Source organism: Rhinolophus sinicus, chromosome 5, assembly GCF_057876585.1.
Source record: "Rhinolophus sinicus isolate RSI-liver-muscle chromosome 5, RSI-T2T, whole genome shotgun sequence".
NCBI lineage: Eukaryota > Metazoa > Chordata > Mammalia > Chiroptera > Rhinolophidae > Rhinolophus > Rhinolophus sinicus.
The window spans coordinates 13,984,065-14,010,547 of NC_142505.1; the positions used below are offsets into that span (position 1 = coordinate 13,984,065).

At 42.9% G+C, this 26,483-nt stretch overlaps 1 protein-coding gene across 6 annotated transcripts in view; it reads right to left on the bottom strand.

The window, feature by feature from the left end:
• The window catches only part of CTDSPL (CTD small phosphatase like), a 117,803-nt gene that overhangs the window by 16,792 nt on the left and 74,528 nt on the right, over positions 1 to 26,483 (bottom strand). For 3 of the 6 annotated variants that reach the window (XM_019727630.3, XM_088798274.1, XM_088798275.1), the window contains exons 2-4: positions 16,596 to 16,750; positions 8,317 to 8,349; positions 1,218 to 1,319 (exon numbers count right to left, since the gene is read on the bottom strand). In XM_019727630.3, the coding sequence (XP_019583189.2) occupies positions 1,218 to 1,319; positions 8,317 to 8,349; positions 16,596 to 16,750 (290 nt within the window). Of the gene's footprint in view, positions 1 to 1,217; positions 1,320 to 8,316; positions 8,350 to 16,595; positions 16,751 to 19,559; positions 19,697 to 21,356; positions 21,478 to 26,483 lie in introns of those variants that run through there. The other 3 variants (XM_088798272.1, XM_088798273.1, XM_088798276.1) reach the window with 3 other exon arrangements.

The window sequence follows — 26,483 nt, forward strand, 5'->3', positions numbered from 1 at the left end:
TCATTTGTAATGTTTGCTGTTATTCTGGTGGGGAGGTGGCGAGTGAGGAAGGTAATAGAAGTAGTAAGGCTGTCTGATGCTCACTTACATCACCGCAGCCCCCCACACTTCAGCAGGGAAGTCAAACAGGTGGATACTCATTTAGCTAGAAAGCTTATAAAATCTCCATGGTTGTTGTCATGAAAATGGTCAAAATAAATGGCTGAATCTGTTCAAATACCCATAACCCTGGAAGTCTTCTTCAGTGTTGAACATCTTTCAAAAATTGGTCTGGGCAAATGTCCAGGATAGCAGGTTGTTTTGACAGCGCCTCCCTGCCCCTCCTAATAAGCATATGGTGCTCCGGTTACCTTGACAAATACACAGTAGTGTCCTAGGCATTGGTGCACGGATTGCCGTGTGCCACCTGAAAACGATTTCTGCAGGGCTTAGAGTGTTGGAACAGTCAAGTCTCCTAAGAAAGAGTGAGGTCTAATGATACTGGCAGCCGAGCGCTTTTCCCCTCAAACTAATTATGTTAATATTCAACTACTTGAGTTAATGTTCATCTGAGTTAACAAGCGCCTGTTACTGGGATTTCTTCATGAGCAGTGAAGTCATACACGAATAACCGCATGCTTTCATCCTTTTTTTTTTTTATGGTTTTTCTCCTTTATTCTGTTAAAGTGGTGAATTACTTTTATTGATTTTTGAACGTCAAACCCACCTTGGATTCCTAGCATTAATCCTCTTTGGTTGTGAATATTGTCCTTTTTATATATTGCTGGGTTTGATTTGAAAACATTTTATTTAGCATTTTTGTGTCTATGTTCATGAACTATATTGTTCTGTAATTGTCCTTTTTTACAATATCCATGTCATGGTTTAGTATCAACGTTATTCTGATCTCATAAAGAGTTGAGAAGTTTCTACTCTTTTTTTGGGTTTTCTAATCATGTACTTTATTTATGTTATTTTTAAAAATTTATTGGGGTGACAATTGTTAGTAAAATTACATAGATTTCAGGTGTCCAATTCTGTATTACATCACCTATAAATCCCATTGTGTGTTCACCACCCAGAGTCAGTTCTCCTTCCATCACCATATATTTGATCCCTCTTACCCTCATCTCCCACCCCCCACCCCCCTTACCCTCTGGCTTTCATCCTTTTTTAATGTGACTGAGACCAAATCACAAATCACTGAGACCATAATCACAGAGGGTATGTTGACTTACCTTAAATGAACTGTGCACCAATGTTTCATCTAAATCAATGACCACACATTTCTTTCCATAGTCAAGCACCGTCACCTCGGGAAGGAGGTATTTAGCTGGTGGCTAAAAAAAAAATTAGTATTACCTTGATGTGCAAGACAAACCAATCCTCTTATTATTATATTACCCTATGTCAATGAGGTTAAAAATAAAACCAAACATTTACATGCTTGGTCAAGTACATCATAGAATTTTATTTAAATGAATAGGAATAAGGAGTTTGCAACTGAAGTTTTACCAAATCCCGTGCCACTGTCTGAATGGCTATCATGAGAGGCGAGGCTTTACAACCAGACAAACCTGGATTCGAATATCAGCTCTGTCTCTTTCTTATCAGTTGGGATAATTAATGCCTACCATGAAAAAGTGTTATTAGCTGTGATTACAGTAAATGCCCCACATTCTGCCTGGCATATATACGGTTATTGTTATTATTAAAATGGACTACACAAAATTGAATGTTATTATACTAGCTACTCTTACTATGCAGACCCATTTCCTGGGATCATATTTTGTCGGAAATTCACTGTGGTACATAAATATATTTCAGAGCTAAATTGGAACCACAGTATTTTTTTTTTTTTTTAAGTGACTGAAGTTTTCAAACACTTGAACTGTAGACCTGCCAGATTGCCAGCAAAATGCAATCCAAACCGACCTCCAATAATAGGAAACAGAAGTAAAACAGGTCCAGGTCCGGTGCCCTGCTGTTGCGCCCTTTGTGCCCGGGCACTGTGGTGTAATAGTAAATGTGGTATATCTCTGCCCCTGGAGGGCATACTTTAATCCACAGAAAATCTATTTATATGTCTTTGTAGTAGCTGAATCTAATCTTTTAGTTATATTTTTAAAAGAATTTATTGGGGAAGGGGAACAGGACTTTATTGGGGAACAGTGTGTACTTCCAGGACTTTTTTTCCAAATCAAGTTGTTGTCCTTTCAATCTTAGTTGTGGAGGGTGCTGTTCAGCTTCAAGTTGTTGTCCTTTCAGTCTTAGTTGTGGAGGGCGCAGCTCAGCTCCAGGTCCAGTTGCCGTTGCTAGTTGCAGGGGGCGTAGCCCACCATCCCTTGCGGGAGTCGAACCGGCAACCTTGTGGTTGAGAGGACGCGCTCCAACCAACTGAGCCATCTGGGAGCTCAGCGGCAGCTCAGCGGCAGCTCAGCTCAAGATGCCATGTTCAATCTTAGTTGCATGGGGCGCTGCCTACCGAGGGACTCGAGGAATCAAACTGGCAACCTTGTTGTTGAGAGCCCACTGGCCCATGTGGGAATCGAACCGGCAGCCTTCGGAGTTAGGAGCATGGAGCTCCAACCGCCTGAGCCACCAGGACGGCCCTGACTCTAATCTTATGATAAAGAGGTCATAAAGAGTTAATAAAATGCTGAGTATCTTCAGACTACCTCATTCTTGATTTAGAGTATTTATTTCTTTGGGCCTTGCCTCATTCTAGAAAAGATTTGAAGTATTTTAGTTTGCTTTGTGGCATATTCAATGCCCAATGTTAACTAGCTAATTTTCTGCCCGGGGGAAGAAGGTCAAGCTCTGTTCAGTATTTAATGCAAAACAAAACACAAGAAATGATCTGGCCCTAGCCACTGAAGAATGGACAGTTTAGCTTATCAAATAAAACAAGAAACAATGAAATTAAGAGGTAATTCCTTTTAAATGGCTATTCCTCCCCCCACCCCACTATTTTGTTGTTATTTTGTTTTTAAAATGAATGTTAGTCAAGGATCTAGAGTTAATTTTGGACTTTAGCTGATTCAATAAGGAATATAACAGGGGCAGGCATCAGATTAGGTACATTTGCAAGTGCAATGACCACCCTGGCAGGGAGGGGCTGTCAGGACTGACCACCATGAGGCCACGTGTGGGGACATGAGCATTTCTATTCCTAGAGGGGCTCTCTCTGGTGAGTGTGGGTGTTTCCTCTTCTCCAATATCATCTAGAAGAAAAAGCCTTTATGGCCTCCCAACTCCCTTCGTTCTAATTAAAGCTCACCAAGCACTATTCCTAATCCCGAGGCACTGAGAAGAGATGTGCCTGAGATACGGAGCATGGGATACAGAGCACAGGTCTTAGGAAGGACTATGTCCTTCATTATAAGTCAACGAGCAAGCAAGTTATTAAAAAAAAATTAAAATAAACTTGCAAGAGGGAAGTTTGGTATCAAAAGTGCTTTAAAAAAGACAGGGTATAATGCGCTCTATACGTGAACAGAATGGAGAGGATATTGGTTACTTCTGTTATTTAGGTGATAGCAGAAAGCATGCTTATGACAAGAATAAAATTTGTTCTAACTTTGTGTTATACACTTATGTAATAAAAACACATTCTCACTGTAAAGAGTATAGATATGAAAACACAACTGTTCCCTTTTCCATACCCCCCCTCCTTTTATCCCCCAGATGTGTCTCCCTTTTTAGTTTGGTGTGTATCTGCAGTCCTTTCTCTATGCATTTATACACTAAAATAACATTTTAACTTTATGTAATTGCTAGCCTGGAAAATAAGGATCTAGAAATTCTATCCCTAGCATATCTGAAAACATCAAAGATCTGCCAAAAGTGGCTCAGTTATTTTCCAAACCCAGGAATAAAAATTACTTCCTTAGCATATTTAACCCATACTTTACAAGCGTTCTCTGAGTTAACAGAAAGTAAAAGGCCTCCCCATACTATTCTGAGAGAAAAGAATGAGAAAGGTATGAAGCAAACTATGGATTTAGCATTTGAACTGCAGAGAAAGAACGAGGACAGGCTGGGCAATGGGTTAAGAAGGTTCCATTAATCCTTATCCTGGTTCCTAAATGTACACAGCTTCTCTGAGAGCTTGGATTTAGATTACTGCAAATTGTTCAGACTATTGGTAAGAATTCTTCTGGACAGCTGTGTCCTTGAAACGTGCAAGGACGCTATATAATTGCAATAACGCTTTGTTACTCCAATTGATCTGTTCAGGTGATGCTTGAATCATTAACTAAACAATGTCCTGAAGCGAATTTTCTCTCAGGCTCTCATAAAGCTGAAGAACAAGAAAAACACCACTTACATCAAGCCCTTTCTATACAAAATCACTCGCTCCAAAGCACGTAGAGGGCACTGCCAGGGCGATGGATGGAGTGGAGAACAGGGGCAAAAGCCATGTTGGGGAGGGAAGAGGAGGAAGGGACCTCAGCTTGCCATCCAAGGTCTGAGAAGGGCATTCATTCAAGTTCTCCTCCTGGGAGTAGATCTGAAGTTTCCTGTCCTTGGAACCTTGGAAGTGAACTGGCAGCCATGAATAGTTAACTCTATAGTTTCTTTTTTTAGAGTACCCACCCAACACACGCTCACAAATCTTATAGATGTAGTACCTCTTCTTGGTACATTAGATTTTTTTTTTCTTTTTTTGTGTGTGCAGAGATCTCAGGGCCTATTGCAGGAAAGGGGTGAAGGAAACTCTAGACCATCTTTAACTAGAACAGTTGCTCTGCTTATATGTTCTTTATGAGGTTTGGTTGAAAAAAGTATACTACTGCTTATTAAAAGGATTTAGTAAACAGCAGAGAAATGTAACTGTTAGAAAACACATTTCTCCTCTCCCCTGTCAGCATTTTGATGGCTCAGCTGCACAGGTGAGCATCAGGCTGTTGTGTGATTCAAACGATCAAACGAGAGTGTGGGGAAGGTAGCCCAGGGTCACAGCCCCAGGGGTGTTCCTTACTGGGGCCAAAGCATCTGCGCGCTCACTTCCAGCCACTACCACCCAGACTTCAGTGGTTTCTAGACCTGGCCCTCTGTATCATTTGCTTACCCTTCCATACCTGACTTGCACTGGACAGCCCCCTGAGGCTTCCAATAAGATGTGTAGAGAGCCCCAAATCCCAGCTCATAGTTTGGAGGTTACTAAGTGGAATGTTTAACATCAAGTCTAGATAAAGACATCATTTCCAATAGGTGTGCAAAAGATGGATTACTCAATAAACGGTGTTGAGATAACTGACTTGCCACTTGGAAAAGGAAGTAAAGCTGGATCACTACTTCATGCCTTACACTAACATAAATTCCAGATGGATCAAAGACTTAAGTGTAGTGGTGAAACCATTAAAATACTAGGAGAAAATATGGGTCAGTCAGAGTGTGGAGATCTTTCTGAGCATGACATAAAACACCAGAGCCACAAAGGATAAGATAAATACAGTGGTCTATATAAAATTAAACTTCTTTGTGGTCAAAATGATTATAACAAGGCCAAAAAGATATATCATAAATTTTGGGAAAGTGCTAATTTCCTTGAAATTTAAAAAGATAACGCGGTATAAAACCTATAAGAAATAAATAGGGAAGAAAGACATATGGATAATAAACGTGTAAAAAGTTGTTCACACTCATTCATTCATAAGGAAATACAAATCAAAGCAATAAATTGATACCATTCTTTACTTTCAAATTAGCAAAGATTAAAATATTCGGTAAGAGAATGGGGAATCCCATACACTCTTGGTTGGAAGGTGAATTAGGCTTTTGGAGGATAATTTGGCTTTAATCTACCAAAAATGTAAAATATGTCCTTTGATCTAGCATTTGCACAATTAGGAACTGATCACACAGACACTAGCTCTCAAGTCCACAAACAAACTTGCACAAAAATATTCATAAGAGAAGTATTAGCAATAACACAGAAGTGGAAACAAAGTAAATGCCATCAACTACATGTAAAACAATGAGGTAGATGCTATGTACTCATATTTGGAAAGATGATCAAGGTGTCTTGTTAAAAGCAAAAAAATTCTGTAAAACTCTTATTTGCGTAAATAGAGATGGGGATTTTTTTTTTTTTGTACTTGAATCTTTCAGTATTTTTTAAAACCATGAGCTTGAATTATTGCTTAGTAAAAAAATCCAAAAGGCCAAAGCTGCACATATAAACAGAACAACATGAAAATGAAAAAAGAAGGGTGACGTGAGCAGCAGATATGGGGGAGTCCAGCTGGAACTACTCTGGGCACCCACAGGTCAGGGGTACCTTTTGTATTCAGGGCCGGGGAAAAGCTTTCATGAGGTTGTGGAACCTGATTTGCAGGCTCAGCACAAGCCTGGATTTCTGGTCCTGCGGTGCACCCCAAGCTCTCAGGGGATCCCAGCAATGATCAGGTCCCCCTATGGTCCAGAAAGGGCAGGGCTACTCTGTTTATGTGACCTGTGCCCTTGCCAGATAGGTGCAGATTTTGCAGGGGAGTCCAAGACTTGAATCCCAGGGCTGAACTTGGGTTCAGATGGACTTGGGTTCATTCCTGCAGGAAAGCAGGCAGTGGAGATCATACATGCCCATCAGCAGAACTGCTTTTCTGGAGGTTATCATTCAAAGACGCACGTTACTTGAGCTAGGCTTTGTTTTTCTGCAAGGTATTTCACAGATTCATGAGGCCTGACCCAGTGTCTTACATATAGGAAGCAGTTAGCAGTTTATTGATCTAGCATTGGGCTAAATTATACAAGGAATCTTTTTCCCCTGGGCTATTTTAGTCCGAAATTCTAGGATGTGTCTAGATTTGTGGGAAAAGGGTCATTTTCCTCAGTAGAGTTTTTACCCTGACAAGTGATTCAGCATTCAACTTCCCAGACAGCAGTGAATTAACTTTGAGAGAAAAAAAACAGGGCTATTAGAGTGTCAGAGGTACGGGGAGAGATGCCATCTGTCACCTGTTTAACACAGGTACCTTTGCAGGAAAACTAGTACTTTGTATAAAGGCTACAAAGAGACCTTTGGTTATCAATCCCACTGAGGACTGATAACATGTGAAAAAGTCCAAGGAAAGATAGATGACAGATCTGGATCCTACCCAAACACTGGATAAGAAGTCATGCTGCTTGATCAATCTTTTTGATCAGTTTTCCCAACAAAGCCCAACCCCCAGTCATGCTGAGAAAGTCAGAATCACTCCACAAACCCTTGCCACTTGTTAATCAATGGAGGGTTAAAAGTTCCGAGAAAAATGAAATTATCAAATACTTTTTGGGCAATTTATAAGTGACATGCATTAACAAATTCAGAGTCAATCTGTCCTAATGAAATCCATTTCTTTCAGTGTAGGGTTGCTGTGTCTCTTGGAGAGTCCCAGAAAACATGTAAAAAAGTCCAAGGAAAAATAGAGAACAGATTTGAATCAGACAATCTGAATCAGAGAACCTTTCTGGATTAAAAGATCAACGTATATGGATCTCTTTTAAAACCTGTATCCTTCTCTCAGGTCACAGGCCTGCCTGAAAGGCCTTGTTTGATACGGACGTCACAACAGCAAGTTTCTTTTGGGACTTAGTCACTGGTCTGCTTCTTGCTGAACGGCCATAGGCCAAATGGCTCTGCGCAGAGCAGGAGAAAGAGAGGGAGCAGTGGAGATAGGGGGTGCCTGAGGAGTGGTCTAGGCCTGTGCGGGGGTCGAACACTGGTATAGCTATTCTTTCAAATTCCGGGGCTGAAGACAGAAGTAGGGGACCCAGGGAATGCCCAGCTGGGGCAGAGTTCCAGCACAGCCAGCCGTGGGGGTGAGGCGGGTCCTGCAAGCTCAGAGACTATATTGGGCTAATTTTCTGATCTCAGAGTCATGGCCAAGCTTCTGACACTGTTGAAAAGTCAGGAAAGTTCTGTTCACCTGGGACCTGGGCTGGGTGAGCCCAGTTCTACTCGGACAGAACCTGTTGTAAAGAACCATGTCTGGGCAAAAGTATGTTTTCCCAGGCGAGAGATCTGGGGCTAAGGTGCTGGGGTTGGGGAGTGTGGCAAGCTGCCTTAGTTTATTCAGACCCGGAGGTCCTTCGTAGAGAGAAAGGAAAGCGAGAATTTGGTTAATAGATGCTGGTGACCCCCCTGTTCCTAAAGGAGGGAACTCTCTCTGTACAGAACTTCCTGCTCACAGTTTAAAATGCAGCTTCATTCTTCTTCTTAACAGAACAGAGCTGTTTGTATCACATGATAAAACTTAACATAAGCAAGAACATAAAAAAAATTTTACATGAGTGGGCCCAAAGCTACAAGAATCTCTGAATGTTCAAATAAAACTGGATAAATATACATACACTTGGTATGGGAATGATCCCCCTCTGGTCACCCTGAGGAAAAAGAAAAAAAGAAATCACTGTCAGATTTGAAGAGAATTTGATCACATACTCAAAAGAAACTTTAATGCACCCTTAAGTACAGCAGGCACGTGATTTTCTGTCCTCTGTACCTTGGTGGTATTTAATGAACAAGAGGAACCCAAAGATTTTCCAGTTAGAGCCCTGGAACCCACTCTGCCTCCCAGACACCCCCTCTCCTGACAAACCAGGCTGGGCTCCTGAGGCTCATTAATTGGCTTGTTTATTTGAATAGTGCCTCCCTTACTCCCAGAAATTCGGTCCTTAATTGAAAAATAAAAATGAAAACCCATACTTTACTTTTATTAGAATCCTACTAATACCTGGCTTGTTTCTTCTTGTGAGTAAGTTTTTCCCTAAAAAGACTAAGCCTTAAGTCTATACAATAGGCAGGGAAAGGAAGACAAGCTCGTCAGATTACAAGGACCGCCCCCCCGTCACTCCTGGTCCTCTTCTAGGGGAGGATTGGGCAGAAGGGACAAGGCGAGGTACAAAAGGTGCCCTCTGAGGCCACAGACACGGGGATAACTTTCCCTTTAATGGGAATAGAACCTGTATTCACAGGGAGTGTTAAGAATAGTCAGGCCACACGGAAGGGCCACTACCATTCCTCCGCCTGGAATTCCCACCATTCCAAACCTGGTTGATGGAAACACTTCATTTTAGCATCATTAAGAAATGCTAATAAAAAAACAACCAAATTTATCTCCATTGAGCATTTCCAGTTTCTGTGCTGCTGCTGCCTCTTTTTTAGATGGTGGGATGGGAGGCAATGAATAGCAGGTTCCCGATAAGGAGATGCACTGTTTCACGGTCTCCTACAGTGAACGGTTTATGAAGAGTGTATCCCCCTTTACTGAGAGGGATCACTGGTGACAGGCGTCTCACGGAAAGGGGTCAAACCTGACTGTGGACAGTGGCAGGGGGCTGGCTCCCTTCTGAGCTCTGCTCTGACTCTAACCATTTAGCAACTTCTTGATCGTCTCCAGCTCGCAGTCAACACCTCTGCAGTGTAACAGCAACCACTGCTCCTCTTGAGATAATCTTGATGGCTCTTTGCTTTTTCAGGACACTTGGGGGCTTCTCTTAAGGATTTTAAAGTGCCTTCTGCCATCCATTATTCCAGGCAGAATCGTGCTGCTCTCCAACGCGACAGCACAATCAAAGCAAATCTCACTTTTCGAGAACTTACCAGTATATGGAGAAGTTCATTTCAGAAGCTCCTGATACTATTCCTAGCATCGGGACTTGGGAGCACATCGCTGCCCGTGGCGGGGTAGACTTTCACCAGAAGCTCACAAGCCCAAACCAGTTGGGTCACTGTGGAGTAGGGTTTCTCAACCAGCACGACTGACACTCTGGGCCTGATAACCCTGCCGTGGGGGGCTGTTTTGGATATTGGGGGATGGATGTTTACTTAACAGCATCCCTGGCCTCTACCCACTAGAGGCCAGTAGATCTCCTAGTAGTGACAATCAAAACTGTCTCCAGACATTGTCAAGAGTTCCCTAGGGGGCAAAATCGTCTCCAGTTGAGAACACTGAGCTAGTGGGAGACTGCCAACAGCCCCTATGCCCAGGTGCACTTTCAGATGAGATGAGCATATCAGTGATGGGAGAGATAACATAACTATCTGATGGGCTTGAAAAAACACAGACCAGGACCAAAGGTGCTACTCTAGACAGATATTTGGGCTAGAAAATTACCCTAGAGGTGTGTTTGAGTGCACACGGGGTATGCGTGTATTAGTGAGTGTCCAGTAACCTTGCTTATTTTGTCATCATCCTTCAAAGTCCTTCATGGTCTCTGCCATTGGGGTCTTCTAGATGCTGACTCCTCCTAGGCTCTGGCCAGGGGCTGCAGACACTTTTATTTTGGGCAACTGGCCTGCAGGTCCAGGGTGTAACTGCGATGGTGGCAATGGCTGCCACTCCAGGACACTGCTGCTGAACCTCTTCTCCAGGGCAAAGTAAATATGCAGGGTGGATGGAAGCCTAGAGGCCATCTGCTGCATTGGTCTACAGCTTTCCCTCTTCCTCTGGCATGCTGAGTTCCAAGAGGAAGGGAGACTGAGGAGTCAGCAGTGGAGACAGGCACAGAATCTGCTTCCACATCTAATGGGCCTGGGCTTTGTATTCCAGGTGTCCTGACCAAGCTGAGAGCAAAGGGCAGGGGTCCTCCTCTGGGAATTAGCTGCTCCACTTTGACAGGGGTTCTTTCCATAGGGTCTTACAGATTGAACAGTCAAGTGTCATGCAAATGATGCATTGCTCAGAGTGGCCTTCATTCTTTCAAAAGCCATTCTAACAAATGTTAACTGAAGGAGATTTACGCATGAACACCAGGTCCAGGTGAGCTAGGCTCTGCCTGAGGAACTGCCTTTAATGGGCTCTGTTCTCGGATATATCCAGCTAAATACTCTAGGAAATCTTCCAGGGGTGCAACACCAGTTTATGTCATTTCACCTAGGAAGATACTATTTTAAATTAACTTTTACTATGACAGCAGTGATTCTTCTCTTTTTTTATCCTCTAGGGTACAAACTATGTTCCCTTCACTAATGGCGATTTTCTACAGCAACAGTTTTTAAACCGGGGGAGGGAGAGTATGAGGAAAGCACACTGAGGGGAGAGATCAGAATCTGAGGCTACGTTAGCGTTTACAGTGGAATCTCATTATACAAATTTCACCACTATATTTCTCTACACCAGTGGAAAGTAGGGTTTTTTTTTGGTTTGTTTTTTAAATTTTATTGGGGAAGGGGAACAGGACTTTATTGGGGAACAGTGTGTACTTCCAGGCCTTTTTTCCAAGTCAAGTTGTTGTCCTTTCAATCTTAGTTATGGAGGGTGCTGTTCAGCTTCAAGTTGTTGTCCTTTCAGTCTTAGTTGTGGAGGGCGCAGCTCAGCTCCAGGTCCAGTTGACGTTGCTAGTTGCAGGAGGTGCAGCCCACCATCCCTTGCAGGAGTCGAACTAGCAACCTTGTGGTTGAGAGGACGTGCTCCAAACAACTGAGCCATCTGGGAGCTCAGCGGCAGCTCAGCTCAAGGTGCCATGTTCAATCTTAGTTGCAGGGGGCGCTGCCCACCATCCCCTGCGGGACTTGAGGAATCGAACTGGCAACCTTGTGGTTGAGAGCCCACATTCCAGTCAACTGAGCCATCCGGGAGGCAGCTCAGCTCAAGGTGCCGTGTTCAATCTTAGTTGCAGGGGGCAGAGCCCACCATCCCTTGAAGGACTCGAGGAATTGAACCAGCAACCTTGTGGTTGAGAGCCCACTGGCCCATGTGGGAATCGAACCAGCAGCCTTCGGAGTTAGGAGCACGGAGCTCCAACTGCATGAGCCACTGAGCCGGCCCGGAAAGTAAGGTTTAATATCAGTGAAGGGAAGTCATCTTTCATTATTATTTTTCCAAAAACTTCTCAGCTATTCTTAGATATTTTTTCTTCCACATAAATTTTAAGTCTTCCTATTCAGAAACACAGCACATTTCTCCATAAATAATAGCTACCATATCAAAACCTTTTAATGACTAATTTTGGGGAGCATTTTGGGCTTTCTATATAAATAATCATGTGATTGGCAAATAAAACTAATTTTGTATCTTTTCCATATTTGTACCAATTATTTCATTTTCTTGTCTTATTACATTAGCCAGAAGCTGCCAATGCTTTTTCTGTGTTGTTTGCTACTTACGAGTATTTTTACATGATAGCTTTTTAAACATGTTTAAATGGATTTCTTCTATGTATTTGGCTGTACTATTGATTGGTATATAAAGGTTTATGGCTATTATACACTTCACGTATTAGACATTTTATCATTATAAAATGTCCCTCTTTCTCCTGTTTAATGCTTTTGGCCTTGAATTCTGTGTAGTCTAATATTAATATTGCCACTTTTGGTTTTTATTTGATCTACTTTGTACATTTTATTTTCCACCTTGTAACAATCACTGTATGTTAGATGTTGGGTCAGAAACTACTGGCCACCTACTGTAATTGTCAATAACACAGTTCACCAAATAATTTCAGTTTTCCTTCTGCACACATGGTAGGATTCCACTTCCATGCCCCTTGAAGTTAGGGATAGTCATGTAAATTGCTTTGGCCAATATAAGTTGAAACGAGGCATGTACTTCTGAGTGAAAACTTTAAGAGCCAGTGTGATTGCTACATTCCCTTTTCCCTGCTGTGACAATCATGGAAGCAGAGATGGGGCCTTCCTTGGTCTAAGTCCATGGATGAGGATAAGACAGTGTTACACAATCCAATAACAATAGGTATTAGTCGGTCACATGTGGCTACTGAGCATGTGAAATGTGGCTGGTTCAAACTAAGAAGTGCTATACATGTTAAGTACACATCAAATTTTGAAGAATTAGTAAGAAAAAAATGATTTTTTTCTTGTTGGTTAACATGTTGAAATAATATTTTTGATATATCAGGTTAAATAAAATATATTAAAATTAATTTCTCTTAAAAATATATTTTTTAAATGAGGCTACCAGAAAAATTTAAATTCCATTATATGGCTCATACTATATTTCTATTGAATTGTGCCACAGAGCAGAAGGCCCGGGCAACCTATGATAAACATGCAGCACGAGTGAAAAATAAACTTTTACTGTTTTATGCCTCTGAGGTTTGGGGGATGTTACTGCAGCACAACTGAACCCACGATGACCAGTACAACTGTTCAGCAGTCATTCCTATTTTCTGCTTTGTGAAAAGAGCTCTGATTTTGATGGCAGGAGTTTGCTGGTCTAAATTCTTTCCCTTTCGGGCCTCCCTTGCTGCTAAAGGGTAGCCATGTGACAAAGTTCTGGCCAATAAGACATAAGCAGAAGTCTCGTGGGGCTTTCTGTGAAAGGGGTTACTTTCTATTAAAGAGACAGACATGGCTAAAGCGATTCGTCCCTCTCTTTTTCCCTTCAACGTGGATATCACATCTGAAGCTTGTGATTTTGAGATAATAAACAACAAGCCTGTGGATGAAGACAAATGTGCGAAGGATGGTGGAGCAGAAAGATGAAAAGACAGAACAGAAAGAGTCTGGGTCCCTGATGGTATCATCAAACACCACTCACCCCGGCAATGGCCAGACTCAGGCTTTTGATGTGACAAAAATAATCCCCTATTTGTTTAAGCTATTTGTCAGTTTTCATTTACTTGCTGCCAAAATCATTCCTATCCGATATAGGTATATTCTTGGAAACAAATACAGCCAAATATGTCAAGCCAATCTGATACAGTCTTGGTTTCTCGTTAGGAGAATTTGGTTCATTCAACTTGGTTTTAGGTCTACTCTTTATGAGAGGTTTACTTCTTATTATACTGTTTGTTCTTTTTCCGTTTCCTTGTTTGATGGCTTGTTCACATTTGTTTATTTCCCCTTTCACTGTAACTTTTGAGGATCTATTTTCTAATTGTGCTACTTGTTATAGTTCTATTCCTAACAGTCATATTTCTACATTTTCTATAATTATATTATAGCTGAATATCAATCTCACCCAGATTTTTTTTTTTTGCTCCCTCTCTGAATCATTACATGTCTGAAAATGTACTTCTTTTTCCGTAATAGATAAATGATATCTTGGTCACACATTTTGGGTTTGTAATCCTTTTCTCTCAGTAGCTTCTAAACATTTTTTCCAGTCTTCTTCTGGCTTTCAGTGTTGCTAGTGAGAAGTCTGGCACGAGTATAATTCTCTTTTCTTCGAAAAGAACTTGTTCTGGTAGCTTGTAAGATTTTCTCTTTACATCTACATTTCAGAACCTCAACGGCATACATCTACCCCTGCGCTGTTCCCCTGTGTGCCCCACTAATCCTGCTATAGACTTGGTAAACCCTTTCAAGCTGCACATTCAAGCTTTTTTTTTAGCTCAGGAAAAATTTCTTGTATTACTTTTTCTGGAACTCCTATTATTTGCCTGTTAGGTCTCCTAGAAGCCTCCCCGTTCCCCACTCCCTTCACAATTACCATCTCTGCTTCAGGTTTGCACTATAAGATATTTCTTTTATTTGCTCTTCTGGAACATGAATTCAGTTCTCAGCAGTGACCATTCTCATTCTCCGTTTTTGCAGTTTGTTTACTGATTTTTCACATTTAGAAATCATGGGATTTTTTTTTTTAAAGTTCTAAAAGTTACTTTTGTACTCCGAACTCATTTCCTGTGTTGTCTGTTAAAAGTTCTCTTCTATTTCTTCCATTAGCTTTACCTCAGTAGGAGTCTTATAGTCTCGTTTCCTACTTGGACTTTCTCAGCAGTGGCAAGTGAGGGAGCACTTGACGCCCAGCATGGAGTGCTGTTTTCACCGCCCAGCAGAGCCCAAGCGGACAAACGAGAGACATGGAAGTCCCTGGGCCCCTCCAGGGCACAAGGACTGAAAGCCATTCAGCTCATCACTACAGCCCCTCCCAGGACTGCAGACATCAAGTGTGTCCACGGGCTCCTGCTGGTTGGCTGACCTCACAGGACTATGCAGTTTAAGTCTCTGTCCTAGGACTCCCCAAGAGGGAAGCATATCCTGTTGGTGGGCGCCTGCTTCTCACTGAGTACCAGAGAGAATGAATGCTGTGCCTGCTTTCCCCCTGAAGATGTCAGGAAAACGGGAAGCCTTACTGCACTTTCCAGGCTCCACCAGCAGGCTCACCTGGATTTATCCGAAGAGAGAATTTAAATGGTTGGAGCCATGTGCTCAGGCTGTCACTTTCCCAGAACGCCCTTCCTTACATTCATATGTATGTACTTTTACAATAGGTTATTTTCTAATAACAAAAGTAATTTCAGCTAATTCTGGGAAAATTGGGAAAAGCTAAGAAGAAAAAGAGAAAAATAAAAAACAAAGTGGAGAAGAAAATCCTATATATAATCCCACCAGTCTGAGATCATTTCTTCATAGATTGGCATACATCATTCTAGTCTTATAAATGCCTGTGTATGTGTGTATGACTATATACATACTTATAAATATATTCACCGACTATATTTTAGCCTTTTTTCCCTGAAGTGATACATTGTGAATATTTCCCTGTATCAGTAATATTCATGAGATGTCATTTTTAACAGCTGTGTTGATTATATAGTTAGTTATTCTATAGGTCTTTTATTCTCTATTGTTGATCATCAGGTTGCTTACAATTTTACATTGTAAATTATAATTTATGCTGGCTAATATCTTACCGTTAAGTTTTTACACATCCAGTTATGTCAATAAACTGGAACTGCTTGGGTGACCAAATAGGCATACTGTTCAAGTTTTAAGATCATTTGCCAAATTTCCCTCCAGAAAGGTGTAACTAATTACCACTCTTACCAATAACTAATTTATATCCCCTACCCTCCCTCTCACTGCCTCCATGCCAAATGCAAATATTAACTTTAAAAATATCTTTGATGATTTGATAATGGAAAAGGATATCTCATTGTTTCAGTCTGCATTTGATTACTAACCATACTGAACAAATTTTCACGTTTATTGACAAACTGTGTTTATTTTGTGAAATGCTTGTTCATGTCCTTTGTTCATTTTATCTGGGAAAGATGTATGACTTTTGTGTCTTCAATCTTGATTATTTTCATTAACGAATAATTCTCTTTGCCTCTTTCAGTGATTTTTACCCGAAATTCTATTTTGACTGAATTACTATTATAACCCCTGCTTTCCTTTTGTTTATACTTGTAAAATGTCTTTTGCTCATCCTTTTACTTTTAAGTGTCCTGAGTCACTTTGTTTAGAATATGTCTGTAGACAGCACGTGGGTAGATTTTTTTTTTTTAACCATTGTGAAATCTGCTCAAAAATTTTGATTTGACATGTATATAAGAATATATAACAAATATATTTATTGTTAAACAAGGTAGTTAAATTCATTTATATTTATGATTGGCTCTTTCCCATGTCGCTGTTTCTCTTTTTGTCTTCCCACTTCTTTGTCTGCTAATGCTTCTTTAACCCTATTCATGTATTCAACTTCCCAAGAGAGAATGCTATAAAAATGTGAAGTGACTCTTACAGCTCTCATCAATTAGGTTCTTTACTTGCTACACGGGAATGACTGAGGCATCCTTTAACAAAAAGACGACTTTTATGGTAATTTCAAATCTTTTAAGAAACGGCCGCACACATACTGTCACAGGATATTTGTGCAGAATGGGACAGAAGTGCAGCTACTGCAGTTTTGCCGTGTGCACAGCTCCCCATCAGAACTGACCTTCTGAAGCCCTCCGTTCTCCTCTACCACTGGCGGAAGCCCACCAGGGCTGCTGGCTGGCGGGGCCTCCACATTATAGTCGCGGAAGCAGCAGAAGAAGGAGCTGAGGATGCTGCGGCTTCTCTGCTTCTTTAAGCTGACATTACACTGGGATGCTGGGAAGAGAAACAGAGCACATTGTGGGCAACTGCAGCACGGACTCACAGTGGTCACGCAACGCGAAAACTCGAATATGCAGTTGTCTCCTCCTCCCCCCAGGACACCCACTCAGGATCAGAAGATGAAGGGCCCCAGGAAGTTACTCTAAAGGATTGTTATTCAACATCCTGAAGGGCCAGCTGGTCGATGGAGTCCAATCCTGCTGGCTGGACAGAATTCCTCTGACCTCAGCCCCGTGGGGGCTGCTTGCTCATGAAGTGACCCATCCTTAGGGTCAGGCACCATCTGCATTCCTGAACCGAGCAGATAAAGTCTTCTGACCCTGCACTAAGCACTGCTTCAAAACAAAGATCCTTTAGGGCACAAATCAGACTTGACACTCTGAGAAGCATAGCTCTCTGGTAAGGGTACTAAGAAAGAGTCACTTTGAAACTAGGTTCTTAGACATTCCCTGCTCACCATGGAAACGACTCACTTCATGGGTTAAGAAATAAGACGTGTAAGGGGCACAAAGGAGCCCCCTTTCTCAACTCTGCTGTTTGTTAAGAAATTGATAGGAGCACGGACCCACAGAGCTCAACGCTGAAGGCTACCGTTACACGGAAAACAGAGGCAGCAGCACTTGCGGAAAGAGAGCATGTGCTCCGGCCCCAGCAGGGCTGGCCAGGGCAAAGCCCATCTGTGTCAGACGCGGGCAGTGTCATGGACTCATTCCCTGGCCTGTCCTGGACTAAAGTTCCGGAGGGAGCCATGCGTCCTTTCTGTGCCTCGGGGCTCAAGACAAGCTGCTACAAGTCAGACATAAAAGGCAAAAATGAGTATAAAGGAAAAACACACCCCAGGGGAGGAGGGGCAGGGGCATTCTGCCTGGGAATGCAGCCAGGGCTGTCCCCCCACATACCGTGTTTGGGTGGGTCAGCAGTGCCTGAGCAGAGACCACACGCAAAGGGACCATGCTTAGGGTTAAGGGGAAAAATCACCAATGTAGGAAAGGATTTCAGTCCTTATGGTAACTGTTGGAGTTTCTCCCAAAAAGCAATTCAGGCACAATTCCCCCTTTTGGACACATGAGTGATTTGCATAGCACCTTCCCTCTCAGGAGATCACAAAACCTTTGCTAAAAGTCTTGGGGGTACTCTTCTGCTGGCAGGAAAAGCAAATGCATTCAGATGGAAATTCTAAAAAAAAAAAAAAGGAAATAAAAAAGAAAAACAAGGATGGAAAAGCTGTTTTGCCAGCAATTCCACAGGCATAGATGGTCTCTAGCCTGGGTTTGGGCAAATGGCCCACCCACTAAGTGTGAATTTAAGATCTCCATTCACTAAAGATGAGCTTTAGAACCATAACCCCCTGGAAAAGCTGGCTGTTTTATCTTCCTTGTGAATCTCTGGGTCCATGTCATAGGGCACCATTTCAGGCCCCACACGCCCGGCCAGACCAGGCTGCAGGGACCATCAGACATGGAGGCCTTCCCAGGAGCAGTGGCAGGAAGTGACAACCCAGTGTGTACTGAGACCAGCCCTCTAAGTCCCAGTACTTTATAATAATCCTTATCTCTTGCAGTCCTTACAGTGACTCACGGAGAAAGGTGTTGTGCTTTCATCTTACTGCCAAGAAAGTACAACCAGTAACTGCATGTGCCAGGATTCGACCCCACGTGGGCCTGTTTCCAAAGTGTGTGCTTTCTCCACGTGCCACGCTGAGGGCACTCTTGAAACAATTTAGGTCAGATTAAGGAGGGAACGCGCCAACAGAGAGAAAAGTACTGCAATAAACTCACATTTAATATAAATGAGTGGTTACACAGCTTTGTTGTTACATTGGGTGTTTTAGTTTTTAAGAAGCCACGCTCAAATAATTTAGTCAGAGGAAGAAAGAAAAATACTATCTTCCCTGGCTGATAGCATATTTCTCTACAAGTAAACAAGGTATCTGTTCCCGTCTCAGAGACACAGAGCAGATAATACCCAGGCTGGGCAGTGAACAGCTCTGCAAAAAGCACCTTCCCAGATCCCATTTCCATCCTCGTATCACATAAATCTTCACAACTAACTAACAAATTAACAACAGAATTTATATGCTAAAAAAATCCTAAACCTGGAGCTAGTGAGCTACTTGTAATTTCCACCATAGGATTACATACCATGTAGAAGCCATACATGGAGCTGTGAGAGTCACTCAATGAGCTTGAGTCACTGGGGAGGCCGTCACCCCCCATGTGGGGAAATGGTTGCTTCCTCAGGTTCTCCCTTCTCTGTATAAAGAGGCGACGGAGCCCAAGTCGTCTCACCTCCATGGCTGTGGAAGGGTCCAGGCTCCTTCCTGCTAACTGAGGTTACTTCTAGGCACCTCCTGGTGGCTGGCTGGAGGCTTTCTAATTTTCTAATCACTCTTAGATGGGTCAGTGCTTTCAACGTCAGGCCAGCTGAGGAAATGGATGATTTCCTCACACGGCCCTCAGCACTCACGGGCTCCTAACAGGGCTCAAGATACAGGCTGTCTGGATCTGATGACTCTAGTCTTCCAGCCCAGCTGCTGCCTCTCCTCCAGCTACGATCCAGAAGGACCCTGAGTTACTCAGAAATGCTCTGTAAAAGGGTTTCGGTTGGTACATGAAATTAAAGTCCACAGTTTAATGAGCAAATGTTTATATTATAACATTACATGAGAAAAGCTAGATAAATAATTGTATATCTGACTTGATCATAATCGTGCAAAACAAATGAAAAGAGATTATAAATAAGAAAATATTGGTGAAAACATGTCAAAATGTTAACGGCAATTGTCAGGCTATGGGGTGCTTACCTTTCTTCCTTCTATATTTTCTGAATATTTGATGGTAATTATACATTACTCTAACAACGGGAAAGCAAATAATCTTGTTAAGCTTTCTTTCAGCAACTCGGTGAAGCTCAGGAGACACCATATCCTACTTTTACATCTAAACCTTTAGATGTACTCCTATGCTTTTCCACTCTGTCCCCGCAAAGTGAAAACCAGGCAACAGCAGCGTTGTAAAAACCCTTGCAGGAAGTAAATGTCGTCACTGTCATAGGCCACACCCCCTCCTGGACCGTGATGTCACCAACACAGAACATACCTACCAACCTCTAAACCAGAGGCGGCCCATGTGAAAAGAAGGCACCAGATACGTGTTCTTTCCCCAGTCAAATGCTCCCACTGCTTTCTCATCTGGCAGCCCCACCCTCCCTGTACACACAAATGCCATCCTGTTTCTTGATTCTTAACCAGGACTTGGCCTCTCACCACCTTTCCTCATTCCCCCTTTAGAATGTTCCTACTGGTACCATACATAAGACCGAGGTCTGCTGGTGGCCCAGGTAGCCAGGAAAAGGGTCTTTAAAAGGATTGTAACATTAGCACATTAGAGATTAATGCACACATCCTCCTGTTAACCTCGGTTTTAAGAATACTTTGGAGGAATAAAGGAGGGAGTAGCAATTTTGCACATCAGTCTAAAACATTTCATAAAGATTTGCATTTTTTAAATCCGATTTAGGAAGAAAAAGTCATTGAAAATCCTATCCAAGTTTCCTGCTGCTTTTCTCCGATACCCTTCCCACGCCGACCCACATCCACACCTGCCACCTCACTCCCCGGTTTCCTCCTGGTTCTCTCATCACACTGACATCACACCTCCCACTCCTCTCCTCACATCCCCTCTTCTCATAACATTCCTGTTCTTTGGGAACTGGTTCAAAGCCCACCTCTTGGAGGAAGCCCACTCGAGGGGAAGGATTCGTTCCTAGGCCACTGAACTCCCCACTGAATGTGTGTGTGGCTGAGCTATGTCTTTAGCCCATTCCTCGCTAACTTTCAGGCCACCAACCTCCTATTCTAAAAATCCATCCTCCTCCCCCTCATTAAGTTGTTGCTTTTGAGATCCTTAACAGCTCTTAAATCTGTCCTCAACAATTCCCTGTCCCTGTCATATGATGAGGCTGAAGCCCTCATCATTTTGTCCCTAGACAACTACAATAGTGTCTTGTTTTCTTGCTCCTATTTTGTATCCTATAATTATTGACATGACCACTGAGGCAAAGCCCAACGAGGAGACTATTTGCTGGTTATCAATGTGGGTCCTAAAGTCATTTGCTTCTGTGTAGAACGCTGGCTTGCCCAGCAATAATAGTACGGGGCTGAGGTTAAGTTACGTGACTTTTTTTTGTTTCAGTTTCCTTATTTGTCAAATGGGGATAACAAAGGTACTCATCTTATAGGCTTGTTGTGATAATTAAATGTGTTATTATAAAGTACTCAGAACACTTCATAAATGTTAGCTCTTATTATTACCATTAGTCTCTTAAAATCTTTTGCTTTGTAAAGGAGTGGGGGTTCTCTGCAGGTAAATCCTGGATCAAAGGCTGGATTCTATGGGTATACATTTTGTCCCTGGCATCTGACAAGTAGGAGGCATAACTTACTATAACAGATCTTGGTTATATAAACTGTAATTTAGAAAGCAAAAGTAGAAAAATGTGGGGAAGTGGTTCTACTTAATTGCTCTAAACACTGGATGCAGAGAGGAGGCAAGAAAAGGGCGGGTTAAGGGTCCACAGGAGCTGTTGGGGGGCTGCTTACCTGCCTTCCCCTGACTCGGCTCCCTCTGGGGCTGCAGCTTAGCTCTCTCCTCGGCTGAGCACTGTGCCTGCCCAGCCTGCCTCTGATTCAGTCCCACGCTGTGCATCAAAAAGGAATTTTCTCCTGTGTGGGGTTGACCACAGGAGGACCACGAAGGAGGCTCACAACCCATCTGGGTCTCTCCTGCAGGTTTACTGGGCCACGATATGCTATTTCCCCAAGGGGCTGGCAGCGCAGACCTATCCGAAGACCACCCCTTTCTTTTCCTTAGCCCTGCTAATGAAGACATGCCCCGAGCTGGTCTCAGCACAGACATCCCATAGGCTAAGTAAAGGGGGATCCCTCACAGGGGCCGGTGGGGTGATCCTAAGACTTAACTTTCTCCTATCTCTGAGCAGGCCTGGGTGGGTGGGGGGGCAGAAATCTGGGGAAGGGCTGTGCAGAGCTGGAGACATTGGGCCTGGGCCTCACCCCTGCCTCCTGTTCATGGTGCTCACGTCTGGTGGGAAAGACACTTGAAGAAACGATTCTGAGACAGTATGAGTCTTGTTATAACTGAGCAGCACTGGGCACTGTTGGGGTCCACAGAAGAGCACACAGTTCAGATTTGGGGGTAAAGTGGGGGTAGTAGGAGTGATTTCTTAGAAGAAATGTCTTCTATAAGGAGCTGAGAGTTTCATAACATTGTTGGAGGGTTCAGGGAAGGGGGAAATAGCAACCTGTAAAGGGCCTGATATGAGAGAGAGAACACGAAATATCTGAGAAATCCAAAAGAAGTGGCCAGGACTGTAAAATGGGAATGGGACTCTCTGCAAACGGGGAGTGACATGTTCAGACAACACCATGACTGGCACTGTGTCACTTGTGGACCTGGAGCTGCTGAGCTTACGTTTTTAAATCATGACTAATGCAGGTGATCAATCTGCACGAAGGATTTTCAGGATATTTGCAAATCAGACATGGGGACTGTTCTGTATAAAGAGCCTAGAGTGCAGTTTCTTATATAAAACTTGACTTGCAATACAAGTTGCATGGAAAGAAAGTAAGCTTTGGAGTTACATTTTGGTTCAATCTCCAGCCCTGCCATTTGTTAGCTGGTGTGATTTCATCTGACTAAGCCACTACCTACCCCACAGGGCTGTCTGTGAGGATGCAGCAAAAACATGTATGTCTCTGTGAGTGAGAAAATCTACCAGCAGCTTAAAGGGTAGCAACAAAAAATTGTGACTGGTTTGAGTACAGTGCTGTGTCTTTCTGTGAACATTCAGAAGTTAGGTTGTAACCAGACAACTGTCCTCACAAAAACAGCCTGGCTTTCTGAGAAAACATGTAGGCAGACCGATTTTTGGTTATGTGAATTCTGAACTGAGAACTTAAAGCAGCTCTTTGAAACCTGACCACCTATCTACCCAGTGAAGGTTTCTTTTTATCACAATGATAATAATGGATAGAAACCAAGCAAACAAATAAAAAGCAGCTCCATGTGTAAAGCTGAAACTAAAAGTTAGGATTCAGGCCTTTTCTCGGAAATCTTGTATGAAGTATAGTCAGAAAGAAAGTGTTGTCATTAAAAACATAAAATGTCCAGGGGAAAGTCCACCAAGGGGGACGGTGTGGTTTGGCCCTTTCGTGGGACAAGAAGACTGGTCTAAAGAGCTGTCACTCTGTGTTTATGCCGACACAGAAAGCACAGCTGAATCCACAACCAGCTGGTATGCACAGGCTGAGAGGGGGCATTTCTAGGCAACCTCTTGAACTTCCAAACCTAACTGGTTCCCTTCTGTCTCTAGAAATTGAAATGTTGACCCCAAACAGCCAGCGTTTCTTAGTCAGTGTGAGAGCTGCCCCTGCCTATAACCATTGTCCTTTTATATACAACTCTTGCGTTCTGACCTGGTTTAGATTCTGGATGTGGGCAAGCTTCAGATTTAGGACCCAAACATCTGGGGTCTACACCGATCCAGAGCTTCACACACTCCCCTTTGTGAGCAGCCCCCCCATCTGTCCTTATCTCTGATCTGACCTAAGCTCCCCAAGCCCCATACACATCGCTACACAAAGAAGTAGTTCAGGATGAAAATCAGAGTCGCTGAAATGTAGGTGGAAACGGTCACTACTCACTATGAACCCATCCCCAGTCATTCAGGGGATGAATTTCTCCCCTTGAAGAAACTGCATCTTGACAGCTACTTCTAGAAAACAAAGAATGTTGCCTTTAATTTCCATGATGTCAAGCCAGCCTATGAGCAGGTCCAGGGGCCAGACCGCCAAGAATTTCTAGGGGAAAACTGACAGGTCACACGAAGTCTACTGCTAATGTGTCAAAGCACCAAAACCTGCTCTCAGAAGTAGCTTCCTTCTTGTCACAAGAGAATTAAGGATGGTGTTCCACAGCAGATTTATATCATCCAAGTATTTATAGCAGAACATTAAAAATAAAAGTATGCCTTGTTGCAAGCATCAGTGTGGACCCCAATGCAGTTAAGGCTGTAAAACTGCACACTGGAGTTCCCCAAGGTAGAGGTATTTCTTCAAACGTGGGGCTGTCAGAGCACTTTATGACCCTGAAGAGACCATACAGCTGAATTCACAACTATGTTATTATGGAATAAGCTAAACACCTACTTTTTTTTTTTTTTTTTTTTTACGGGAGGAGGGGGAGTTCTCCCCAGGAGCCAGCATTTAAATGAATGCACCATTTCTTCTCTTCTAGAATTGGGCTGTAATCTCTGGAATGCGTCCCAGGGCCGTGGTTTGGAATGGGTGTCTAACAGGAAATTCTGGGCAGTCTATGCATACATTACATTCCTTTCCCACCCCGAAAGAGTGGTCAACAAACACAACTTTCCTCTGTTTGAATATAAGGGGGGCGGTGAGGGTGGGGAGAGGCCAGGGCACAGACTGCACACAGTTCAAAAGCAGATGTGGCTGCTGAGAATCCAAACATCCTTTTCTCCTAGGAAAAGGGCTTAGGCACCAACAGAGTCACGTTTTGAGATATCCAGTCAGTCCCTATTCTGTTTCTAAGTGATACACTTCCCCAGGGAATTCTGCCCGACAGGCGATGAAAGAAACACACCTTTGAAAGCTCATTTTCCCAGGGCAGCCTGTAACTGGCAGTGGTGCCTGCAGCACTGAGAAATCAAGGGGGGGGATCAAGGCTGGAGGCTAAAAGCTGGGTAGGAGGGATTCTAATCTCATCCTTCGTTTCACAGTAGCGTGTGTTTCCCGTTCGCTGCCGGCTGGTAACAGCCCACATTAGCTTATGCCTCCTTTGTGCAAGGCCCTTGACATAAACCATCTCTGGCCTTCACGGTATGCAGTACCGATATGACCACCCCGTTTTCTGATGAGAAAACTGAGATGTGGAGTACATACAACTATGCAGCGAGGGTGCTGGGGTTCAAAGCCAGCGCACCCTGACTGCAGGGCTTCCAGCCACCCCACAATCCCCCCGGTCTCTCCCCAGCACTCTTTTGGGTTTGGGTTTTATTTCCAGGGAGAAGCTCAGAGTATGAGCCTTGTGCCACCTGCCTTCACTCCAAATGCTACACTTTTGAAAACTCCAAAAGGAACCAATGATATTCAAGGCGGCTTTATTCAATGAAGCCAGACACAGGTTGTCCCACTGTACCCCAGACGTACCCAGGCCACCAAACTCTTTCTGCCTCAGCTTCCCAGGAGAGCCCCTCTGCTAGGAAGGCCCTTCCTCCCCTTAGCACGTCCCCAGACCTGTGCCCGAGGTCCACACTAGCTGGATACAAACCAGACCTGCGTGGTCTAGCATCTGAGCTCTGAACCATCACTATACAGAGTCTGTTTTTCACATCAAGAGCCAAAATACTCCGAAGCTAACGGAGCAAAGGATTTAACGAGATAATGCACTTAAGAGGAAATAAAGGTTAAAATTAGACAGTAATCAAATAAAAGAATGTTTAAACAACGAGGCCCAGTTTCGTACGTATTAAATGAACAGAAATGATAAAAATAAAAACATACAGCCAATGGTGATAAGGTTTTGATGGAACAGGCCCATTCATTCACACCTTTCTGGTAACTCTGTAACCTGGAACAATCCATTTGAAAAGCAGAAGAGTGATGTGTCAAAGACCAAACAATCTGAATGTCTGAGAACAGGAGTGGCTAATTAAATCAGTACATAGCAACTGGAGAGAATTCTGTGCTGCTACAAAACATAACCATTGTGAAAACACATGGTAAAGTGTTTGTGTTCATTGTCAGGCAAAGCATCTCACACACGTGCACGCCTGTGTCTGTAACTTTGTAATGTGCTTCTGGTTCTGGACAAGCTCTGGAAGGTGGGCTCCAGGGGTACAAGCTTGGAACCTATCTTGTTCACATCTGAGTCCCTAAGACCTAGAAATGTGCTGGTACACAACAGGCCTGTCTAACAGGTGTTTACTGAATGAATGAATGATGAAACACAGAACAATGCAGATGACCGATACAGTAAAAGGGAACAGTTCTGATGATACTTCAAGAGAAAGCTCAGCTCAAGCCGCACCACTTTCCTGGGAAGCCTTCTTTCCCACAGCAAGTTCCCTCCTCCAAGCAATTTTAACCCATGCCACCCACATAAGGCCAACCTCTCCTCTGGGGAACCCAACTTGCAGCTCCCTGCCATTTTCAGTGACGATGGCAACCCCTGCTTTCTATGAAATAATTAGTGCAAGTTTTCAGGAAGAGAGGTTATGTAAAATTCACCAATATGTTAAGTAAGCATGGCAATCTCTGCATCACAGGACTAGGTTGATAATTTTTGTCCTTTATACTTTTCTTTTGTTTCCTAATTCTACAATCTACATCATGTTTATAATGGAAAAAATTGAGTAAATATTAAAAATGCTTCTACTGAATAAAAGAGAACATTTTCATATATCATCAGATATCTTGCTACAACCTTATTTTGGTTGGTTGTATTGTATTCCACTGTATGGGTGTCTGTTGTGCCATAATTCAACTAACTTTAGACATTTATGTTGTTTCCTTTAAAAACATGTGTCATAAAAAATGCTACAATTTGTTTCCAACAACAATGCTGGGAACAATCTAGTTGGTCATCAATACGGGACAAAATATAATACATCTCTGGGTGGAATATTACGG